At 40.2% G+C, this 26,344-nt stretch overlaps 1 protein-coding gene across 3 annotated transcripts in view; it reads right to left on the bottom strand.

Annotated features, from left to right (window-relative positions):
* Positions 1-2,528: 2,528 nt before the first annotated feature.
* LOC126278442 (protein decapentaplegic) overlaps positions 2,529-26,344 on the bottom strand; it is a 281,676-nt gene continuing 257,860 nt past the window's right edge. For all 3 annotated transcript variants that reach the window (XM_049978556.1, XM_049978558.1, XM_049978557.1), the window contains exons 2-3: positions 11,348-11,673; positions 2,529-5,730 (exon numbers count right to left, since the gene is read on the bottom strand). In XM_049978556.1, the coding sequence (XP_049834513.1) occupies positions 4,880-5,730; positions 11,348-11,673 (1,177 nt within the window). In that variant the 3' untranslated portion in view covers positions 2,529-4,879. The remainder of the gene's footprint in view (positions 5,731-11,347; positions 11,674-26,344) is intronic.

The raw sequence follows: 26,344 nt of genomic DNA on the forward strand, positions 1-26,344 counted from the left end.
ATACCACATTACACTATGAACCTCACACGTGATTGTTAATGTAGTTACACTCTTTTAAAATCACACAAAGAAGAAGTGAACGACTGTTCGTACTCGCTTTTATCATAACGGCGACAATGATTAGTAAGGTCTATGACAAGGTGTCATGGTTTGGGGGAGAAATGCCCGGCTCGACAGATCAGATCAAAACGTTCTTTACTTTTAGAATGACACTCGTAAAAATGGGCAACTGTATTGATATGATGAATTCAGGTCATATTTCTGTTAGTTTTTCTAGATTGACAACGAGGTAGTTGCTGCAATAGTGTAGGGACATTTGTTGTAAATCCTCTAAACCACTCGAACAATTTAAACCAAACTTCATACACATATCCATTACTATCAGGCAACAATTTTAAGTGAGAAAGAACCACCTATGTATCATACTTCAGGGCAGATGACATCATTGACACTGAAATACACGGAAAACTGCTGCATCATGCATGACGTTTAAATTTATTACTACTTTGCTACTAACTGTAGTCGCAACACCTTTAGCAAACAGTATCCACATATCTGCCAAATGTACTTACAAAATTATATCCCTGTACAGCTCAAAGTGGGAAGGAGAAGATGTACAGTGCAAGGGGTGGGTGGAGGAGATGAACATGGATAGGAAAGAGATGTATGGAGAGCGGGAAGGAGGAGATGGCCAGCCTGTCTCCATTCTTTATTGCCATAAAATATACTCATCCATCATCTAGGTCAAATACACTTTTGAAAACTAATAGTACTGGATTAATTTGTAGCAATGAAAGGTATTGTGGAACATATGTTATCTGACTGCTTCCAGATATATTTAGAATATGAATTTACTGGTACATGCGACTAGTTAATTTCAAAATTATGTTCCCTATCAAAGGAATCTTAAGTAACTTGATCAGTGGAAAAACATTTTAATAAAAATAAAAAGGGTGTTTCATCTTGAGTATTACAATCAGAAGGGCATCTTATATAGCGTACCATGTAACTTCTACCCACAGTAAGGTAAGCTGTTAGAAAGGAATCCCTATTACACCATAGTGGACTCTTTCCTTTGTTAATATCTAACCTCACTAGAAAATTTATTGTCCAATGCCATTTTAGTCAATTATTATCTCATATAAGAAATGGTGCACTGGTCAACTGAAAGGTATAAATAACTTACAATCACCATTTTGAAGATATGCCTTGAGAGTGTAAGTCCTCTCTGACTTCTCTGATCATTCAGACATATGAAAACAGTGTGTTGCCTGTTACCACTGCACTTAAACATTTAGTTGTTACTATAGATTCTGCTTTGTGAGCTGACTGATTGTCCCATGAGCTAAGTTAGTTATAGCATGGCCATTTAAGTGTGTTTGTTATGTTGAGATGTTTGTGAACATTTGGCCTTCCTTGACAATCACACCCCATGACTTAATGTAAAGCAGAAATCTTTGCTTCTATGAACTAATCACAACAAAGCTAGAATTTATATCCATGACGACTCAAGTTGCTTTTCAGTAGGATTTGACAGTTGCGTGTAGGTTCTCAGTATGAAGTTAGGATGACACCATCTCTAATGCATTCATTAAAACCATCTTCAGGTTGACAGCTGTTTATCTGTGTACATACATATAGTGTACCACAAATTAATTACCAATATGCATTTGTCCATATGGCTTGAACCTTGGTTTTAAGTGGATTTAAAAGTGATCTATTTGAGGTGACATGTTGCTGATAGAGTGAACTTTCAAGCTACTTAAACATTTACTTGCACAGGGTGAACATACTGTATAAACAAGCTATCTGTAATTCTGGAAAGCCCAGTTCAAATTACAAGTAGAATATGCATTACTCATCCCTTGAATAGGGAATCAATGGAATTATGTGATACACACAGAGAAATGTTCTGTATTTGCTTATTTGTTGAAGCCTTGCATTGAGCATCATTTCACACATTAATGAGATTGTCATTTATGCTATGAGAATTATATGCACAGTCATTAAAATGGTACCAAAATTTACAGCTCAGTAATCCAAAATACAATGATAAAGAAAATAATTTTGAAGTGAGGCATTTGAATATAATAATGGCATACTATCATTTTCACTTCTTTCTCTTTGACTGTTTCTCATAACTTCTTTAGATGCTGTAGCATAGATTACTGCATGTTCACATGTCTATGTATTAAATTATGTCAACTGAAGTGTATCATGTAAAATCCTGAAACAGCTTCCTATAATCATCTAATTAAAAGTAAAACTTACCCATTTTCTGTTCTTAGGACAATCAGTAGAGTTCTGTCATTTGGAATGTAAAATTTCAGAGATTTGTGGTTTCTTTATTGAAGTGATGGTTGACTGTACTCATCATCATTGATCAAACATTTCTGGAGAAACAGCCTGTCACTTCAGAAATTTATGGAAAGAAATATTTACTGCAAAAGCTATAGCACCTAGTATGTAATAGGTATAATCCTATGAACCTCCTCTTAAAAATAACTGTTCCTTCATAAAAGACCATGTAAGATAAAAATCATAAAAATACATTTATTTATAGAAATATTTTATAAATGTCTTTTCCTATGTACACTTCGATATTTACAAACATTTACAATGACTATATTCACACTTTTATATCCATAATTTTAATACTTACAAATGATATAACTTTTTCAGTTACATGCATTGGTATAAAATTTTTTGTTGTACAATATACACATTGAAAATAAATATGATTTCCTTATCCAGGTACAGGTTCCTATTACAGTGCTCAATATAATTAGGTGTATTTTAGAACTCTTAAGAGAACATCCTCTGGGTTATGCTCAGAAACAAAGAATTTAATTATGCTGTTTATACATGCTTGATACTTTCTACACTTCATACAACTGCAAATTTCCCAGCATCTGTTACAACATTGCATTTCCAGGATAAGTGGGTAGGTTTCTTCATGAAAAAATGTTACAATTTGAGAAGCTGCATTTTGACAATAAATGTTACTTAAATTACTTGTAATTATTTAAAATGTAGATTTTACCTTGAGTAAAGACCAGCATTATTAAAACATTACAAGGATGTTGGTATGGGATATATTTGTAATAAATAAGGAATTATCAGTGGTATCACAAATGCAAATGGATTTTTATGTAGTATAGTAAAAAACATAGGTTATTGCTATTTTGATAACTCTTATAACAAAAAACAGACTGCTTGAGATACGAAAGTAGCCATTTAGATTTGGAAACCTTTTGAATAGCATAATAGCACATGATTAACATGTAGAATAGAACAAATCTGAATGGAATTTATTTACTTAGAATTATAAGGAACTTACTGTCAATGGAAATAAGATTTTGGGGGTGTTGCTGTAGGTTAACACTACAGGATATAATTAAAAATAGACTTCTCTAAGAATATGAAGCTGGCACCATTACAGTGGATACAGTTGAATTAAACAATTACTAGTGTGTGTGTACATGCTTGTGCATGTCATATGGGTGAGAACAGATGGAATATTCCATCTAATAAAAGAAGAGGATGCCCAAAGAGTGTGAAGAGGGAGTTGGAAGGATCTCTGGCAGAAAGGAATTCAGAGCTGGAAGTTGGGAAAGGTATAAGACTTTTCAAGCAAAATTGCAAGAAACAACTGTCATGTTGTATTGTATCACAGTAATAAGAAAAGAAGAGTTACAGAAGGATTAATGTTCTTCATTTCAGAAATTACAAAAACTGAAATTGTGCTTGATGTAATACTCCAGTCTCATTTGAGATTATTGCATTGGAGTACAAAAGGGTGCCAATGTTAAGGAGCAATGTATTAGGACAACGATCTTTTAATTGCAGGGTTGGCTTTTTTTTCTATACAGTATCACAGAATAAAAGCAGCAAATTTAAGTCTGCTTATTACGAGCAGAGTGTTGAAGTAAATCAGCAAATGTCTATAAAGATTCTGCTACACGATGTGATAACTTATAGCAATGTACAGAACTGCTGCTGACATTATCTACAGTTCCAGGTTGCTGTAAGAGACCTTTTTGAAGGGGTAGGTGTATGAGAAAGGAGAACACTATAATTTAACTGTGGTTTCTTTAAGTCTGTCAGACACAAAAGTAATGAAACATGGTGAAAAAAAGAAATTTATCAATATCAGTAACATCAGAATTTTGAAGAAATGCCAATTGATATTGTAATTGTACATTTGTTTATGACTGCCACAACAAGAGGTAATACATGCTTCATGCTTTTAAAAGTTTGACTGTACAGAAATGCCAAGAATACAAATAATTTTTTTGAGCATTTGTGATTCATTTCCTGACTCAATGCAGTAGTGGTAAGACCCTACAAAATAAAAGTTTATAGTACAGTTTTGTATTAAATAATAAATTACCCCAGACTTTGTCAGGTACTGACACATGATTTAATATTTATATATATATATTGTGTACTTTTTATTGCACATGTAGTCTATGAGTGAAGTTAGAAGGCACTATTTGTTCTTTCATAATATCAGTTTAATGTCGCTTTTACCCTGTGAAACACACACCAGACTAACTGAAAAATGAATATATTGCCTCCCTAGTGCTGTATTTGTTCAACGCAATGTTCTAGCGTACTAATCAGTCAAATGCTTTGCAGCACAACAGGTACCTCACTGCATTTGTCAATATTGTCATTTCTTGGACGACTTTGCGATCAGTTCATCTGTTCACTGTCTAGGCAGTATCGTTTGAATATTCTTTCGTCGTAACACAGCGAGTTTGTCGAGGCACAATTGACGGTCAAACTACATCTAACATTACAAAATGGCACAGCCTGCGAATGTGGGGAATGAAATGCACCACGGTCCAGAGATTAAAACGGAGATACTCACGTCCTACCGACAGCCACACCCAACCACTGCCATCTCGTGGTAGTTCTTAAGCACCACTTTGGACTCTTCATCTAAATAAAGCATAGAGATGGACGTGAGCTGCGTCGGTACACAGCACGCTTTCGGCACGAGGCCAGGGTTCATCGAATTCATCAAAGTCTGTACGACGGCGTGGTTCGTAGAGTTCATGTGAGCTGACAGTGGGAACGGACAGTCACCGTGACAATACCACGCTTCGTAGCCTGGCGGTGCTACAATCCAGTCGTCCCAACCGACTTCGCGGAAATCCACGTAGAGCGGGTGACGGCGACATGTCGAACGTTGGTCCTTCCGCTTCGACTTGCGGCTGGGGGGCGCGCCGTTGCGCTTGGAACGTCTCTGAGGTCCGCGCTTGTCGTCGGTGTAAGCGAGCAGTACAGGCTGCCGTTGCAGCCACCGGGAGTCGTCCTCATCGGCGGCACGACGCAGCCGCACGTGATGAGGTACCGGTGTCGTCGGTTGCTGCTTTGCGTACTGGTCCGCAGCCAGCACCTCCACCAGCAAGCCGTGGTTGTGGCGCGGATCCTCGCGCCACCTGCGCACCGCCGGCAGCACGTCGAGCGCCAGCGATTCGTTGGAGCCTGTGCCGACCACGCGCGAGTCGACGAGGCGCGTGAGGGGCACATCTCGGGCGCCGCGGCGCACCACATCGTGCACCAGCACGCGCAAGCGCCGGCGGCCGCGGCCGGTGTCGATGGCGTCGCGCGCCAGCCGCAGCTCGGCTGCCTGCAGCAGCTCGGACTCGGGAATGCTCTTCACGTCGAAGTGAAGACGAAAGCGATGATGCCCCTCGAACTCTGCGTCCGCATCAGATTCTGCAATACAAACGGGAAAAATGAAATTTAACGTGGTAAACTGCGTAGGCGCGATATCACTCAGGTATGCAACTTTTTATTGCAATGTAATTCGTCATCAAAAGTTACCGACCTAAATGTTGTACAAAACTCGCACATAAATATAGTTGTCTATATCCATATGGTGGTGCATTGGTCCGAGCAACTTACATTCATAATTGCAAATCCAACACACAAATTCCAAACGACGAGAGTAAAACCAAGTTTAAGTACACGTTATATCAGCTCTAAAGAGAGGCTCGTTTTATACAATGATAAAAATATATTAACACTCCCTAAAATAAGCATCAAGAGAACAAAGTGAAAACATCATATGAGTCATAACAAATATTGAATGTAACCACTATTTTTTTACGAGTTGACCTAACTTTTAACTGTTGTTACGGCAACTTCTAGTATTTTAATCCACTCTTCCGGTTATTTCTCTTTGGCATCTGTAAGAGCAGGCATCCTCCTGGCGCCTGCGGATAACTAGCTGTCCTAGTAACCCTCGTATATGCAGATTACGCTTTTTTTCCTTGTCCAACAAGCCGCTCGCGATAGTTAGAATACGAAATTTCTGTTTTGGAGTAATTCGCACCAGTTATACATCTGACTGGTTTTAGACAACACAGTAAATATTTGATTGATGACTAGTGTACCATGTCATATTTTACAGCAGAGCCCTCGTGGTGCACTACAGTGAATGCCAAAAAGAGAGAGACTTAACTGCATCCATAATAATCATGAAATAAAGATATCACCAGGTTGGATTGTGCATCTCCTCATTTACGCGTGCTCAGAAGAATCATCAGTACTTGAGCAAACGATTCTACTATAGTATTTGCAGTTTCTGTGGTATACGATATGCTAGGTATATCTTAAGGAACATAACACTGCGGCGAACAGCAGCTGTATGAAATGAATTAAATGTATTCGAAATTGTGAAACCGATTCGACTATAGCTGCAAAATTGATTAGTGATAACGAATATCTGTGCTGGACTGTGACTCTAGCCCGGTTTGCCCGCTTATTGGGAGCGCATTAACCACTTCGGTTATCCGAGCACGCCTCCAAGACCGAAAAGCAAGAAATTCATGATCGAGTCCCGGTCTGGCACAGATTTTTAGTGCCACCCATTGTGGAGCTGAAGTCTAATCGTATTCGGAACTGCGAATACATTGAATTCATTCTACCATGAGCGACAATCAGTTTGTTTGAGGGCGTTGCTGCAGTATATACGCAACCTAGCGCGACTCCGATGCTGGTATATAGGGCCCAGCACGTAGGCAAGGGATTAGCATGGCACTGTCTTTCCGACGTGCTCTCGATAAATGCGGAAATGACCTACGGCGACATTATTACGAAATGAGTCAAAACAGGATCAACATGCTGTTATTCTTTTTTTTATGCTGAAGGACAAACACTGGTAGACAATGCATCGGAGAATGAAGAATTAGTGTGGGGCAGCAGGTCTGTCGAAAATCACTGTTTTGGAATGCTGCTGATTCACGATAATCCACGTCATCATATCGCAATGTCGTTACGCCGACTCAAGCGGAAGACAATACAGCATCCACTCTGTAGTCCTGATATCTCCCCATGCGATTATCACGCCTTCGGGCCTTTAAAAAAGGTCCTTGAACAATCGACGTTTCCTGTCGGGCGAGGATGCGCAGCAGACAGTAACGGACTTTTTCACGCAGCAGGACAGTGTTCTGCTAAACCAGATGTGTCGGTATGATAATTGCCTCAATGATCACGGGGATTTTGCGTGATTGGGATTCCGATTCTGAACTGTACGGTCTTCGGAAGGATAGTCCCTTACGTATATCTATGTCCTGCGCATCATTACATAGCAGACGATAATATTCTTACTGCACCATAACTGAGTATTATTCGTGTTCCATTTACGGATTGTGCGTTGTTCAGGCGTCTGTGCGAGCTGTTATTCGCCTATACCGTTTACTATTTTCGATCCTTTGTATAATTCTGATCATAAAGATTCCGGGAACACTATGTATTACAGCAACTGGTTTTCTGCAGGCATCGCTTACATAGCCGAATCCTACTCGTTGCACACAGACGCGCAGTTTAGTTACATACATGCAACTTTCAACGCTTACGTAGCGCAAGTTGATGTCAAGTGTCATGTTATGAATGGTTATGAAGCAATAAATCTTGTGTGTGTAAACAGCTGTTCTGGTTTTACCAGAAGGAAGAAAGGAATGGAAATTCGTCCGTCACGCTTGAATGCTGAATGCCCCTGGGCTGACAAATTGATTCGGGTTCACAGTTTTTCACCCGAACACTGTGTGTGTCTGCGCCTGCGTTGTCAGAGTGGCCCGCAGTACACAAAGGCGGGAAGACGGCTGAAGTTGCCTGGCCGGGGCACACGAGTCGTTATCATCTCTGCGTTTGTCCCGTCTCTGAAGACCGCATTGTCGTTAGGAGGTTAAACTAAAATCTTCCTTCCGGGTTTATAGCAATTTTATAGACCAAATAATCCAAACTAAGCGACCTACAGCCACAAAAAACCGCCTTTGCAGTGTACCTCGTTGTCTACTTCTTCGCAAGAGGTGGTGGGTGTTTGTTTTCGTGCCATCCACTGCGACCAGGCGAAATGTGTCTACTACAGCCACTATTTTACTACACTCACCAAAAAGAAAAGGGAGAAAATTCTACGTCTGAAAGATGAAGTTTATTCAGATCTTGCTCCATTCACAGAAGAGTGGCGCTAATAGTGCCACCATGAGGATGCAAATTAGGTTTTCTTTAAATACGTGTTGTAAGAGTCGTGAGCATTAGTTACTCGTACATTTGAGGCTGGACGTGTTGAGTTGATGTTAGTGAAGAATGCCTTTAAGGCAACACTTCACTGTGTTTGAACGAGGTCTTGTAGTAGGGCTATGAGAAGCTGGATGTTCCTTCTTCGACATTACAAAAGGCTTTGCAAGACTGTAGCGACTGTACGTGACTGCTGGCAGCGGTGGCCACGGGAATGTACAGTCGCGAGAAGACCAGGCTGTGGATGGCCACGTGGCACTAACAGGAGGGAAGACCATCGTGTTCGGTGCATGACTATCGCATAGCACTGCATCTACAGCAGCATTCTGAGCAGCAGTTGGCAACGAACTGTTACAAATCTGTTACTTCAAGTACAGCTATGAGCCAGACGCTCTGTAGCATGCATTCCACTGCCCCCAAAAGACACCATTTGCGATTGCAGTGATGTCAAGCAAGTGCCCATTGGAGGCAGGGTGGAGGTCTGCTGCGTTCCCTGATGCACGCTGGTTCTGCCTCGGTGCCATTGAGGACCGTTTGTTGATTGATTAGTAGGATATCAGTTGAGGGCCTGCAAGCCACCTGTCTGCGCGCTAGACACACCGGACCTACACCTTCAATTATCGTCTGAGGTGCGCTTTCATATGACAGCAGGAGCACTCTCACAGCTATCCCATCCATTCTGATTGAAAATTTTACTGCAGTGTAGTAATTTGACCTGTTGTGCTACCATTTATGATCAGCATTCCAGGGGCGTTTTCCAACAGAGTAACGCTCGCACACATACAGTTATTGTAACCCAACATGGTATACCGAATGTCGACATGTTGGCGTGGCCTGCTGGGTCACCAGAACTGTCACAAATCGAGCACATATGGAAATCATCGGATTAGAACTTCAGCGTCATCCACAACCAGCATTAATAGTCCTTGTATTGACCGGCCATGTGCAACAGGCATGGAACTCCATCACAAGGCTGAAACTTGCGAGGGCGCTGCCGCCGGTGGGTGTGGTCCTTCTGTCACCGTGACTATGACACGCGCGATATGTAAGGCGGAACGGAGAAGCAGTCTTCGATGCCTCGGCTAAAGATGACTGGCAGGAGTCCAGTTGAAATATCGTGGAATGAATTTTACGATGACCGGCTGCAGTCCCGAAATCTCTTAGAACATCTTGTACTTGTTTTACTACAGGATACCTTTGTTAAATTATATGTTGAAGTATTGAACATAAACATTTTGTCAAGTTTTGTGTTCATATTCCCACAGTTTCTTGGGCTTCTGCTGGTTACGTCGTGTGAATGATTTTGTGACAAGATAGTTCTTAAATACTAAAATGACTGGGATGAAGAGTAGTGTCTTGTTGAACATTCAAATAGAAGAAATAATTCAAATAAATTTTCAAGATAGAATTGTACATATGGCGTTCACGAGCACTTTGCTAATAACTTTCCAAGCAGGGATTGCAATTAAAGCGGACAGGACTTCATTCTGGTAGTTCCTTTTTTACTTTTGAGCAGCTGTAGGCAGCTACTCACTAACAATAGGGCCCGACTGCTGGTGAAGTCGGCCCTTGGGTGGAGATAAAAACAAAACATATCCAGTTACGGCGGTATAAAAATAAATTGTACCTTACCAGCTATTCTCACCGATATTTGGCGAATTGGTTTGTTACGGGTGATTCACTGCCAAACTGTGCGATGAGAGAGAACCTTTTATGAATGAATAGCCAGTCTATTTTACTGGAGAAACTTTCAAACAACCGTCTTAATTTCTTTTACATGTGCAAGTGGCCGAGACAGTTATTGCTTTCAATGTTTTTACGATGAATATCAACTGTAGAGTTATAAAGGTATCTAATTTTATGTACTATGTTCTAGTGTACTCCTTACAATCCACTTCCTGTTAATTTTCATACAAACCCAAATTTTCCGCCGGCCAGCGTGGCCGAGCAGTTCTAGGCGCTATAGTTTGGAACCGGGCGACCACTACGGTCGCAGGTTCGAATCCTGCCTTGGGCATGGGTGTGTGTGATGTCCTTAGGTTAGTTAGGTTTAAGTGGTTCTAAATTCTGGGGGACTGATAACCTCAGAAGTTAAGTCCCATAGTGCTCAGAGCCATTTGAACCAGATTTTCTTTCGCATTTCCTTTCGACACCTTATATAAAAATATTAATACAATATAATGAGCATTATTTCGGTTTATTTGTAGTGTAAGTAACATCAAAATTTTAAATATAGAAATTTCTGCATAGTGACTGTATCCCACAATCCTTTTTTTACCTTTCTGTATTCTTGGCGCTGCGCCAACCGCTGTCTAGTAACTAAACTAACATAAATGACTCGTGCAGGCCTCGGCTGCCAGAGACTGTGGTCATTTGTGTGTGAGTAGCGTTTGCATGAGTGAGTGAGTGAGTGAGTGAGTGAGTGAGTGAGTGCGTGTGCCTCACTGCGACTCAGCACCACCGCTATATGTAATGTAGCAATCTATCCTTTTTATAATATTGTCATTATTTCATCTTAGATTTTCCAGTTTTTAAATACTAGTTCGTAGTTCTAGCTCCAAAATTGCCTTAATAATGACATTTTCAAAAAGCCTTTAATTCCCTATTTCATCCCCTTAGGAATGGAATTTCGAAAAATAGATTCTTAAACGACGCCTACAGTATAAGATCAACACTCTCCCCAGATTTCCAGTTTCTATCGTTAGCGGTTTGGGCTGTGTAATGTTGGGTCAGTCAGGACGTCGCCTTTGATATACATAGATTTCGTCTCTCGGAAACTTCCTGTACGTATGTCAGGTAATTCGGTACTAACCTCGGTGCGTAAAACTGCGGACGGTATTGGCGCCGTGCGCGGGAACGACGTGGCGCCGGGGTTGCTTGGCGTGCTGCTGCTGAGCCTCGAAGCGCGTCCGCCAGAGCTCGAGCATGGCGGGCGGCACGACGACGCGAGAGCGGTCGGGCCGTGGCCGCGAGCGCAGCCCCAGCGCGGACAGCAGGCTGGCCTCAGCCCCCGCGGGCAGCGCTCGCCCCTGCGTTGCGCTCGCAGCCCCCACCAGCACAGCCAGCGCCACCGCCAGCAGCAGCGCCGCCGCCGCCGTGGCGGGGCGCAGCGCACTCATCCTCTCTACACTCCGGCCGCTGTGGACGGGAAAACACGGGACAGCTATAAACGAGGGTGCCAGGCGAAAGGTGCCACCAGATTACAAAGGGAAGGCCAACGTGCAGTGCACTCCTGTATGACCAGAAAGATTAATGCCGAGACAGAGTTCGTCAGCTGAAGTAGAAATGTGTGTCCAAACGTTAGACGATGTCGAAGGTCGGAAAATACGTCGGCTACTCGGAAAGTAAGATCTGATCGGTGGCGAAACGGAATCTCTGTGAAAATAAAATGTGTTTTATTTGTAACACTTAGCTACACGTTCCAGTTATTTCTCTACATAGTCGCCACTCCAACATTTTTCCCGCATTGTATAAACTTGCCAATACCCATCATAGAAACTTGTGGTTTCCGCCAATTCTCTACACTGATCTGCAGATTGTTCTCTGTGCGGAACATGTGAGCAGAGATGACACTCATAGGAAACCAGTTGCGGGCTGTACTTCGCGTGATCAAACACTTCCTGTCGAAAACGCTGCAGGTGCATATTCATTGACACTGCAGAGTGCAAAATCTTTCACCTAGTCCTCATCCCTGGCGAGACACACTATTTATCTAGGCATCTTTATGTGCTCACTGTCCGCTCAGAACTGGAAAGAGCAACGTCACGCGATCGACGGTCATTGTAGAGACATGACCCAACACATCTGTGCGAAGGTTCATTGGATTTTCACTGTCAGTTCCATTTCGCGACTAATCGGACCTTATTTTCCGAATAGCCCTCGCATTCCTCTTTGAAGGTCTCTCTTTCAGAAACCATAGCTGCAAAGAGCGAAATACGAAACACTGTTACAAAACTTTCTACTCACATCTCATCAACAAGAAGAAAGGGTCCCTTAAAAGTAAATGAAACGTTTTTGCAGCTACGACAAGATGAAATTTTCCTGCCCGATGGAACTGGGAAGACCCTTCCACGTTTTTGAGTCACAAGACGGTTTGGAGTTGAATTCATGCACCGGAATCGTGTCGAGACATCTATGCACCTTACTGTAGTACAGAAAATTCCTTGACAGTGATAGTTCAACATCTTTTCCCCCAGAGGACAGAAAAAAAAGTGTCTTATCACCCTGTTTTGTCGTGAGTGTTTGACGGCGCTGCTTACATGAAAGGACATTATTCGGCGCGTTTTGATGTTTATAACCTGGTTTCATATCGTTGATTTTACTACTGCAGTAACTAAAGATCCAATCAGATCCAGTGAATATATTCTGACTGGGATTGCACATAAATTAAAACAAATGATGTATTACAATACCCTACTCTGCTGTTAGTTGCTCTGGTAATATTCTCGCAAAATATTAAATCATTCTGTACAGTTTTTCACAGTTTTGGCGGGAAAGGTTTAATACACAGCTGCTGGTCTTTTAATAGGCGTCACACACAAAAACTGAACATGAAATGTTGGATGTTTGAGTACTACATTAATACCTGTATCTATGTATAACTAAGCACAGATCTCCTACAAAATTCTGCGGTATATATATTCGATAGATGTATTGGTTTTGTAGGGCTACCAACACAGATTTTGTTGAAACTGTGTTAAAGGCTTTTTCAAAATCAGTGAAATGTAAATCTTTACTTCATACTGGTTGTTTCGTTCCATAGTTGATCATCTTGTAAAATAAAGGTGTTACTCTGCCCGTTGAAATTCTACTGTTTATTCGGCGCAGTTTGTACACTTTAGGGACAGGAGACGACAAATCTTTATTTTTGTCTTGCTGTCTCGTTTCCTTTGTGGATGGAAATAATTATACTGTTGTTTCAGATTTGGGGACTTAACTTCTTCCTAGACATTATGGATTTAGCTTTGCAAGTTCATCATCTTCCGACGCCTTTCCTTTGTTCACTCGTGATTCTGTAAACCTTGGCATTTAATTTTATTATTTATCCGTTCTTCTTATTAATCCCTGTAACTACACAAACTAGAAAATAGATATTGGTGTGCTGATAGAATTTCCTCTCTATTGTTTGTTGCAGTGCCGTCATCTTCACTTATGATACAAGGTGTCTGTCCAACACAAGTTTTGATTTTATTCAGTTCCAGTGTTCGGAGTTTCCGAACAATTCTACATAATTCAGAATATTCTGTTTTGTACTGCTGTGGCCTTCAGTCCTAAGACTGGTTTGATGTAGCTCGCCGTGTTACTCTATCGTGTGCAAACCTCTTGCTAACAGAATAACTACGGCAGCCTACATTCTTTTGAGTCTGTTTGCTGTATTCCTCTCTTTGTCTCTCCCTACAATTTCACCCCTTTTTATCCCCCTCCCCACACACACTTGAAACTGGTGACCCCTTTATGTTTCAGAGCTTGTACTATCAACCGATCCCTTCCGTTAGTCACGTTGAGCCACAAATTTCTTTTCTTCTCCGTTCTGTTCATTAGTTACATGATCCATTCATCCCATCTTCAGCATTTTTCTGCAGCGCCGTATTTCAAAAACTTATATTTTCTGCTTGTGTAAAATCTTTATTGTCCACGTTCACTTCCATAAAAGACTATACTTCAGACAAATACCTTGAGAAAAAATTTCCTAACGGTTAGATCTATGTTCGATGTTAAATTTCCTCTCTTCGGAAATTCTTTTCTTCCCATTGCCAGTCTACATTTTTTATCCTCTCTACTTCGGTAATCATCACGTATATTAATCCCCAAATATTAAAATTCGTTTACTATTTTCAGTGTCTCGTTTTTTAGTTACTTCCCTCAGAATCACATGATTGAATTCGAATCTATTCTATTTTGCCCTCATATTTTTTATTTATTCTCCCAGGACTTTAGTTCTTTCTCCAATTTTTTCTTTGGTGTCATTTACTGGTTGCTCAATGTAAAGGCTGAATAACATCAAGGATAGGCTACAACGCTGTCTCACATTGTTCCAAGGGCGCCAATATTCCAAACTTTCTGGGTGTGCATGTCAGTGGCGGAATGAAGTATATGTTTTCTAGGGAGTCTCAATAATATTTAAAATGATTACCTTAAAAATCTGTGCCGTGCTAAAGTAAAATTTACTGGAACTGTAAGCATAAGTTGAGATTGTCCTAGCTCAATCCGTAACACAGCTGATTTGAAAGCAACAAAAATGAGATCAATCTCGGGTGCAAATGTACTTTAAGGAACCCACAACCACAGACGCGCAACGTACACGATACGGGCCCGCCTGCAAAAATAAACATCCTTACCCCTAACATGAAATGTATAACCAACCATTAACTACCGTAAGTTTCTTCATAGCAGGTAGAAATAGAAATTTAACTTTGTGTGTTATAAAATCGCCTGTAATGTACCCAAAAAGATGATTCACTTACTTTATTCAAAGTATTAAACAAAAATGATTAATACCGATAAACGTGATTAAAAATTAAATACATTACATTGATATACAGGAAACTGTTCGAATTCATATGTATTTATTTATTTATTTATTTCAGTTTTCCATACGCGTTCAGGAACTGCGTAACGTATGAAAACTGCGAAAATTTTTGGCCGCTGGAGAGCTTTTGCTCCAGACATTCTGTCAGTAGACCACCTTCTGTGTACTACCTATTAATGCTGTGACACCTCTTCGCTCTACAGTACAGACTTCTTCGTCCTTCAAAGCCTCTGGCGACAAACAAAACGGTAACATCCAGATTACATGAAAACAATTTCACTGTAATCTTAAACAACACCACTGTTATGTTTAAAAAAATAATTACTGAGGCAGTCTGTTGCAATCGGCTTCCTTGTATCTCTGATTATTCTTTATTATTTCTCGATGTTGGCAAACAGATAGTTTAAAACAATTATTGATGAATGTAGTGGGAATATTGTAGCGAGTCACTTTTAAGGAAACATGAAAGCAAGCCGAAAAGACGGAATTCCACTCACAGTATACTGCGACTGTTGTTCTGGAGAGTGACTTGACCTGGCCAAAGAAAGGCAAGGAACGGGGGAGTGTATTGTTTCGTTGCCTTTGCACAAAGAAATTTGAAACAGATATATTTCAGAAGTCAGAAACTTTAACTACCATCTCGCTGTTTTAGTAGTTCATTGATTTTTGGTAAAGGCAAGAGAGAAATATTTACTTTATTTTGTTATTATCAAACTAAAAATGTTGTGGATCCAGCAAACCCACAAGATTTTGTATTTGGGTGCTCGAGTCCCGGCGCAGCCACGTAGTCGGCGCACACGCTTCCTTCTCTACTATTGCTTCCTTTCATGCTCCTGAACTCCTGTAACTACCACCTGGTTTCTGCGCGAGTTGCAAGTAGCATTCCCTTCCTGTATTTTACCTCTGCTACCTTCATAATTTCAAAGAGTGTATTCCAGTCAACGTCAAAAGCTCTCTCCAAGTCTACAACTGCTATAAACTTGGTCTGCGTTTCTTAAACGTATCTTCTTAGAGACGAGTTAGGTCAGTATTACTTAGCATGTCCCTACATTTCTCCAGAACCCAAGCTGATCTTCCTTCACTTCAGCTTCAACCAGCTTTTCCATTCTTCTGTAAAGAATTCGTATTGATATCTTGCAACTATGACTTTTTTTAAAAAGATAGCATTTGCTTTCTTTAGCATTTAAACTGTTACGTTCTTCGTGGAGTCAGAGTATTCCTCCTGTCTCATACATGTTGCACACCACGTCGAGTAGTTTTGTCATGGCTGGCTCTCCCAAAGTCATCAGTAGTTCTGACTGAACGTCGTCTATTCCTGCGGCCTTATTTTGACTTAAATCTTTTTGGGCTCTGTCAAATTATTCTCGCAGTATTATGACTTCTGTCACATCTTCATTAAAGTCCTCTTCCCTTCCTATAATATTATCTTGAAGTTCATCTCCCTCGGATATCTCCTCTACATACTCCTTCCGCCTTTCAGCTTTTCCTTCTTTCCTTAGCACTGGTTTTCCGTCTGAGCTCTTGATACACGAACACCTGTTTCTTTTATCTCCGAAGGCTTTTCATTTTCATATACTCGGTATCTATCGTTCATGTAGCGATGTATTGTTCTGTATCCTCACATTTTTGCTCTAGACATTTCTGCTTCACCATTTTGCACTTCGTGCCAATCTGTTTGTAGACATATGTATTTCCTTTCGTCTACTTCATTTGCTGCATTTTTTATATTTTCTAGTTTCACCACTTTAATTCAGTATCTCTTGTGATAGCCAATGATTTCTACTAGACATTGTCTCTTTACCTATTTGATCCTCTGCTGCCTTCACTATTTCATATCACAAAGCTGTCCATTCGTCTTCTTCTGTGTTCCTTTCCCCTTTGTTGTCAATCACTGTCTAATGCTCCTTCTGAAGTTAACAAAAACTTCTAATTCCTTCAATATATATGCTTAATTTACTATCTTTTTGCAGTTTCGTAACCAATAAATTGAGGCCAGAGCCCAAATCTTCCCCTGGAAGTGCCTTTTAGTTTACAATCTGACTGAAATCTATCGCTTACCGTTATATAATCAACCTAAAAGCCTACTGTGTTTCCAGATCTCTCCCACGCATACAACCTCCTTCATGAGTTTTAAACCAAGTTTTAGCGATGTCTAAATTACGCTCCGTTCAAAATTCTACCACGCGACTTCCTCTTTCATTTCTTTCCCACAGTCCGATTACTATTTTTCCTTGTTTTCCTTTTCTTACTATCGGATTCGAGTACCCCGTAACAAACTTCCATGTCTCTTAATTATATGATTTTTTTTCTCAACATACATTTCTTCGATCTCTTCATCTTGTAAAAGTTGTACTGCTCTGGTGGGTGTTGGTTTCATGAGTTCAGTGTGCTGTTCATAGAAGCTTGCCAGGATTCTTATTCATTATCAGACCTACTTCTGCATTACTCATTTCATTTTGTATATAAACCTGTATTCACCAGACCAAAAGTCCTGTTCGTTCTGCCACCGAACATCACTGATTATATCTAACTCCAATCTACGCAGTTTTCTTTTTAACTTTTCTAATTAAGTATCCTATTGATAGAGCTAACATTTTATGTTCCGACCCGCAGAGCGCCGGTTTTGTTTCTTTGTTGTTGCCCGTAACACATTAGGTCGATAATGTATCATAGTTTAATGGAACACGAAATTTACAATGTTGTTCCTGTGCTGCCCATCTATAAAATCATATTTTCCTCCGTAGGAAGTCTATTCTTAGCTTACGGTTCCTAATAGCTGCACGACGTGAATCTCTGGACTGGACACTGGTATTTACCCTGGTTGGAACACTTAATTTTCATTAAGATGTGATTAAATGTTCCCCCACACTAACTCTTAGCTGAATAGTTTTTAGCACCTGTGATATATCGATCGGAGTGGCGCTGTGGTTAGCACACTGGATCCGCATTCGGGTGGACGACAGTTCAAACCCGAGTCCGGCTATCCTGACTTAAATTTCCCGTGATTTCACAAAGCCGGCTGAGGCAAATTCCGGGATAGTTCCTTTGAAAGGGCACAGTTGACTTCCTTCCCAAATCCGATGACCTCGCTATTTGGTCCACTTCCCCGAACAAACCAACCAGCCACCTCTGTTAAGTTGTTAGTGCAGATTGTCTGGACTTTTAGAACGCAATAATAAATTTCCGTAATGTTAAACATACATAAATAACAGTCTTGCTCCCCTGATCGTTATATTGTACAGCTGATTACAGCAGCTCTGAAATTAATCCTTTTGCTGATAATTTATTTAAAAAAATAGTTTTATTGCACCAAAAGAAAAAGATGAACATCTGATCCAGCTTTAAGCTTTACACGCATAGGAAGTGACGAAGTTTTAAATAGCCACGTGTCAAGTATGGAGCACAACAGGGACATAGCATATGACGCTATGCTAAACACGCATAGTATAAGCCAACCAACTCTTTTCAAAGCCATTTGCACTAAAGTGTCACCACTTTTGATCCTTAAGTCATACGCATTGTTATCGTTATTTGTAATGAAGCCTACACTAAACAGTTTGATGACACCGCCGATTTCTTCTGGGCTCACTAGTTCTGCTGGTCAATAGCACGACGTACAGGCAATAAATCTCAAGCAACGAAATTAGACGCCGTGGGTGTTGCAACTGCGGAGCCGGGCAGCACTCTCAATTATCTTTATGGTAACTGCCAGTTAAATTTTATGTGTAGAAGTGAACTTGAACAGCGTCATTACATATGCAGGAGCAGACCTCTACGTCCGTCGCTTTCGGCCAGGTGTGCTGCGTGTTCTCAAAACCATGAAGTGGTAATTAATGCTAGCTCGATGGAAATACGCTTTAGAAAGTAACTCGACGGCTCCAAGCTGCTGACAGCCAATGAAAGTAAATATAGTAGGAATCTCACTGCTCGTTTCGTAATGAGAATTACAAAAAGAACACGTGCACCCACTTCTCAGTCACCTGCTCGTGCAGCCAAGCAACGACGCGGAACAGCAGTATCACTCTTTACCGTATCTCCACGCTGCGTTTCAACCTTATTATACGTAAAATTGTTTACAGGTAACAGGAGACATCGTGTAACGGCATAGGGGAAAAGTAGATCAATATTTAATTCACACACTGATTCATACAAAAATAAAGTAAAGTTTGTGTATAGTAATAAAAGAGCAGGAAAAGTAACGAGCTGTATTATTGCTCACTGATTGAAAGTAACTAGTGTTTATAAGAATTTCTAAAGGAAATGGAGATAATATTTACCTTTATGATGGGTTGAAGCTATGCAAAAAAAGTGGCAACTACAAATGCAATGAAAAGTAACAGCAGTGAGAACAACAATCTGCTGAACCTTTGGCTAGAGAACGATGCAGTAAAGAAACTGAAAGGCTTCAATGCTATTGACATAAATTTCAGTTAAAATGTCAACCGCAGCCTACGTTTTATTTGGACGAAGAGCAAATATCAATGTCCGACAGAGTGGTGGCCTTATTATCTATAACATTATTTTTGTGGTAGCTCATGCTGCAGAACGAAAGAAGGAAAACGTTCACATGTTCTTCGGTATGGTGGTGTTTGTGTGATTTCTTTAAAAATCCCTGCATATGTTTCGTTTGAATGAACTGTAATGCTGTGCAGTCATAAAATATATTTGGTTTTAAACTGTTTTTACGAATTTAAATCTATCCAAAATGAGTGCAAATTTGTAAGTTTATTAGAAGCGTGGTACTTAATTTTCAGCAGATAATAGAACTAAGTGGAAGATTGACTTTAACGTGGGCCTATTTTTCCATGTTCATTGCGTCCCAAAACTACAAATTTACCGATCAGCAAAGGTATACGGAATAGCTGACCACATAACAATACCAGCATTGTGAAATTTATACGTTTTCCTTGAGAAACTAAGTGGGAGGCAGCTCTGCGCAAGCTGATTATACCGTTTGTTGAATGAACACCAAGAGCAAATGGGAAACTTATTTTAAAGAGAGTAGTACTGAATGTATAAATCGATTTTTTACTGTGAAAGTGAACTGCATGTCTGAGCGTGCCACGCGTTACTTTTCGTTCAACAAGCCACACATTCGACGGCCGAGCCGATGGTTTGTTCCACAGACTGACAATCACTTTTAGCAATTTTTGCGTTTGATGGATGACGACACACACCGCGGAACAGCTGCATTTCCTTTGATGTGAGCTGAGCACAGCTGGCAGATTCGCCGTCCGCGATGTGGCAGCCCTGCCAGCTTGCGGTCGGTATTAGGGTCAACGCGATACGAGAAACTATTTATGGACGAAGATTTCGAGCCGTTACGGAAATAAGGCTGGTAAAAAAAGGGGGAAGGTGTTTAAAATAGTAATTGTCTCCATTGCCGAAATTCTAGAAAGAAACACTGCTCGATCAGTGTTGCGTTGAAGTATAAGCGTAGATATCGTGGAGGAAATCGAAATAGTCATTCATGCTTCAAGGTGTGAGAACAGTGCTCCAGCGGAAAAAGCAAGTCAAAGTAAACAAAAATCCATTTTTCCGGTACGCCAAGGCTTCCAAATGTATTTAAGTTATCATTAGTCCTAATTATGTCCGGAAATGCCGATGCCAGCAGTGCAAATAGTCGATAGCCATACCGAAAATTCCATGTCCATCATACTTAAGTACCGATTATGTTTTTTAATCAAGTCAAAAGGTAAAACTGTTGTTGTGCAATGTTGCACAACAGTGTAGTCTGGTGTTAACGAGCAGAAACGACGGAAAGAAGAAAATTTGGAAGCCAAATTAAGAAGTGAAGCATTTGAGTTTTGGAGAACGTGGTATGTACAACGTGTACTACAGTAACTGCTACAAAAATACTAATGCATCTCACACAGGATGTAGTATGCTTATCTACAATCAAGCACTCAGACCCATCTTGCTGGTGCCTACACAGTTTATACCTCAATAACTCATAATTAATTTCTAATTATGTAAGTAACTGGCGTTTCTCTATAATTTATACGAAGCAGGCACGCCTCATGATTCAAGTCATGCTCCAAACAAGTTACAATAAATCTAATTTAAATTATAACCTAAATATGTGACTATAATCTGTATTCCGCAAATATTTCTCAAGACACTTCTTCACACTTATTTACTATGTTCACAAATATATTTCGACTACATACTGTCTAAATTCTAAAGAAACTTAGGAAAATTTTTATCGCTAGTAGAACAGAGGAGATTATGCGTAGCAGCCGAAAACTGATTGTCTTCTAATACTGGCGGTAGCTGTAAAGGAAAAGAAAGAAGGAAAGGAACTACACCAGAATCGGTGAACTGCAAGCAATAACACCCTATAGCTTCAATTAGAAATCTGTGCTGATATGTATGAGACACTGTCGTTCGAAGAGAACTCTAAGATATGTAACTTAAGGAAAAAACAAAATACGATGTGTGTTGATAGTGAAATGCCTTTGCCCAAGAATATTACTAAGAAGAATCCGTTCTTCAAGGAACAAAAGTAATCCGCAAATACGAGGAAGAAACAAGACATCCTCCAGCGCTAGCGCGTCGACACAATCGCGAAGAAGAGGGCAGTGTATCGCGTTACCCATTTCGTAACAGAACGCTGTTGGAGAAAAAAAGATAGCGAATCATGTTTCACGCGGACAGAAATAACGCACTCGTTCTCACGGACAATACTCTTAGTACAGGCAATTTTGCCCGCTCAGTTTTAAGTGACGCTATTCAGCTTGTCCTTACGAAATAACGAAGGTATTACATTGTCATGGTCTTTGTTGTTACTCTTGAATGGCCCCCTACAGTATCAATAGAAGCCACCGAAATCCTCTTTTATACTTTAAGGCTTTTCTATCTCTCCCATGAAATTATTTTGGGTCTTTTTATACTTGTCTTTTCAAACTTTTAGTGTCACTCTTAAGACTTTTAATTTGTATCCTTACTTTAATAAGGTTAATATGTGATGACAGCAAGGAGGAGGGAGGGGCAAGGGAATTCGTTTATCTTACTATACAAAACACCCACTGCCTACCCACCACAATTACCTCTGTTACAAATTTAATTTCTGCTTCCAGCAGCATGTGATCCATCAACTTATCCCTTCTTTTATTCAGGATCTATAAGTAGTGTCTTTCCTCCCCTATTCTACTGAACAATCATATCGGTCTAATGTTCAGCGTTATTCTTCAACACCAAATTTGAAAAACGTCTATTGTCTATACTGTTTATTGTTCACGTTTAACTGCCATATAAAAACACACACCAGATAAATTCTTTCAAAATGCAATAGTACCACATTCATGTAAGATGATAACGTTGTGTCTAAAATTATAAAGAATGTAGCAACCAGTCGCGAAAACACAATTAATTTATCTTGTTGCAAATCGATTTCGACTGATATCAGTCATCATCGGTACATTTTTCTAACCGTACATGCCATAGGTAGAAGTACTGTCCTTGGCAGTTTTCTATCATGAAGTTCATGTTTCCGCGACTGGTTACTACGTTCTTCATAACTTTGTATTCCACGGACGCTGCACAGAAAGGGAACCTTATCGAGCCCAACATTATAACGTTGCCTCTTTCATGGGAGCCTTTCTTCCTATTATCAATTTGCATTTTATATCCTCTCTGCTTCCAACGCCAAATATTTTACTGCCCAAATAATGTGTCTTATACTCTTAGCGTCTTATCGCATAACGTATTTTCCCCTTACATCTGTTGACTTCAAGCTTACTATACTCCATTACCCTTGTTTTAATTTTGTTGATGTTCACCTATTAATCTCTTGTTAAGACATTATCCATTTAGTTCAATTGCTCTCCCAACATTATCAGCAACCATGTACTGCGATAATTTTTCTTAATTTCTCCATGCTTTCCCTTAGAATAATTCCATTTTATTGAATTTGTCCTAAGACCTTGTCTCACAGCTCCCTAGGCAAGTGATGTTTCCGTTTCATGTCTTTCGTCTCGTAGGACTGAATTCTGGTTCCGTGTAAGCTGTAGTTAACGTTTCACTACTAAATTTACAAACACTAATTGTTGATTGTACTTTCTTCAACCCATCTTCTAAGATAAGTCGTAGGGGTGTTATTTTCTTCCGCGTTCCTACGTATCACTGGTACCCAGAGTGATTAGAGCTGCAACCATTTTGCACGTAGTAATCATAGAGGAGTAAAATGAAAAATGATGGTTATTGCCATGTAAACCTTTTAGTAAAACAATAATAGCTCGGAAGTTGCATGAAAATGTTCTAATGTTTTTCCAGTCAATTGGACATATCCAACGGTTAGAAATTGAGTGGATTGACACTAAGGGGAACAAGTGGGCGTCTGAAACGCCGTAGAACACATGACATTCAACTCTTAAGTTATCGGCTCTATCCCGGAGCTTCCGAAAGTGTGTCTGTCGAATGCTGCATGTCTATGTAAGAACTCACCCATAAGAAATGTGGCTCATGCAAGAACTGCTAGATAAACGTTCTATGCTTCAGTTTGCATTCTGCTAACAAATATATAGCACGATGAAGTTCTGAACACGAAATGAATGTCTACATCCACATCACACTTCGTAAACCACCTAACGATGCTCGGCGGGGAGTGCTTACTTCTGGTAAATTCAACTGATTCCGCCTTTCCTGCTCCACTCGCGAAAGGCGCGCGGGAAGAATGATTGTTGGTAAGCCTCTGTGTTAGCTCCAATTTTTCGAATTTTCTGGTGTGGTTATTTCGAGAAAAGTATACGAAATGCAAGTGTATGTTGTCCGACTGTTCCCCGCTCTGTCGAAATTTCAACAGTAAACATCTCTCCGTGATGCTTAATGTCTCCTAGCAACGTCTGCCACTGGAGTTTATTGAACATCTTTGTAACACTCTCGCGCCAACTGAATGAACAAGTGACGAAACACGTCGCTCTTAGTTGGATCTCTCTGTCTTGTCTGTCCCCTATCAGTCCTACCTGGTAAGGATCCCAGATGACTAAAAGCAGTCAAAAATCTGTCGAACAAGCGCCCAGCAAACCATGTCCTTCGCGGATGAGTTACAGTTCCTTAAGATTCATCTAATGAATCTACGTCTTCATCTGCTGACCCTATTACTTTCTTTAAGTGGTCATTCCACTTTTTCCAGCTATTTTTCATCATTAGTGTAGTTGTGTATCAGTGTATTTCTTTTCTTATGTGTGGGCAATATGGTACATTTATTTACGTTCAGGGTCAACAGCCAGAGCCTGCACCATTCTTCAATCCTCTGCAGGTTATTCTGCAATCTGGCGTTGCGACCGGCTGAAAGAGATTTCGACGCCCCCTACGTTGCATACAGTAACAGTTCTACCACGCCTCTTGTGATATTCCGGAAATTATATTTATATCTGTCAAAAAATGTTCAATTGTATGTGAGTTCCGAAGAGACCAAACTGCTTAGGTCATCGGTCCCTAGACTTAAACACTACTTATACTAAGTTATGCTAAGAACAACACGGAGAGGCCGCGCTTATTTCTGTCGATTTTATTCCGTTAAGAATGACATGTTGGCTTATGTATACAAGAAAGATTGGTATCCAGTCGCAAAAACCAGTCCAATAGTCTGTCTGTTCATTTTTTTTTCCACGAAATGACATTGTAGGACGGTGTCACGTGCCTTTCTGAAGTCAAGGAAGGCATCAACCTGACCGCTATTGTCTACAACGCTATGGATCTCATGGAAGAACAGAGCGAGCTGAAGTTCTCAAGACCTCTGTCTGCTGAATCTATGTTGATTTTTGTTGGAGATTTTCGTTCTCCAAAAACTCTTAATTCTTGGGCGTAAGATATGCTCCATAATTCTACAACAGATTGACATCATCGATATGGGCCTATAATTATGCGTATCTGTCCTATGACCAGTGCTTTTTTCCAGTCGCTAGGTACCTTTCGTTGCACCAAAGGTCTACGATTAGCTGCTGCAAGAAGGGGAGAAAGTTTTTTCGCATGATCTTTGTGGAGTGTTATAAGTATCTTATATTTTCCTATAGCCTTTCCATTACTAAGCGATTGAAGCTACTTTTCCATCCTGAGATTGGTTATCTCGATATCTGCCATTTCAGCGTTCGTACTGTGACTGATAGAAGGGACCGTGTTACTATCTTCTGCGTGAATTCCCATTGTTGTGTCATAGGTAATCAACTAAGACCATCGTTGCTAGATCAATTATAATCCTAAAGCACACACCAAATGTTCGTTTGAATAGCTACACGATGATAGAATGTTGTACGAAAATAAAAAAAAAAGAAGTTATCACGTTTGTCATGTTGAATCGGTATGTTGGTGTGCTTCAATCTTTTGTAGTACCTGAGTTGCTGTAAGACGCTTGATGTCACAAGTTGCTGCGACATGGCGCATACAAGGTAATTAACGGCAGCTGTGCAAGTATTATTTGTTAACAGCATTATCTGAAGATTAGATTTCTTTCCCTGTGTTTATTAGCACCGTATTTGCTGTAGGAACCTCAAGAGTCGCGTCAATAAGACTTCAAGCCAAAGACAAAATCCGTGTAACACCATTTCAGACCCACTCAGCAAAGTAAGGCTGCTGTTACGTGCGTACAGGAAAACTCAGTGTACGGTAGGTGATTTCAGAGAATTGTTAATTTGGTATAGTGAGAAATACGCTGCCTGGCAAGTGCCAGAAATTCACTGAGGTGATCAATAGCACGCGTCGGAGAACTTTAGTAGCTTGAAATAGGGGTTGAAAAGAGAGGAAGTGTATTCGACCATGTTCGTCGTCATCAAAAACGATTCTGAGTGCATATCGTATTCTGTACGTACTACAGAAGATAAGTTTTTGTGGTTTACCACAGTTTACGAAAACAGTGATTTGGCTGTGTTTGAACTTCATAAGAATAACTAATAATTTTAACTAGCGTTTCAAACTTATGAAGGGACGAAGCAGGAAGACGATACGGTAAGTACAAATTGTAGCCAGACCACACGTATTGAAAATTATCTAAATATGACTTCGTATGTATGTAACAAGAAGAAGAAGAAGAAGAAGCAATGAAATAAAGCAATACCATTTTATACGCACATGCATGTGAACGTCATTTGAGGATCTGAATGATGTTAGACAACAGAAGATGCAATGGTTTCGTTTTGCCACGTAGCAGAATGTTTCCGGATTTGTTTTTATTAAATCACAGCTTCGTTTCATACAAGATAGCTTAAAGTATTTCTATTTTAAATCTCCAGTTAATATCCAGGTGCAGTACATTAATTCACAGTAATACTTGTGGAAGAGCAA

This window comes from Schistocerca gregaria, chromosome 6, assembly GCF_023897955.1.
Source record: "Schistocerca gregaria isolate iqSchGreg1 chromosome 6, iqSchGreg1.2, whole genome shotgun sequence".
NCBI lineage: Eukaryota > Metazoa > Arthropoda > Insecta > Orthoptera > Acrididae > Schistocerca > Schistocerca gregaria.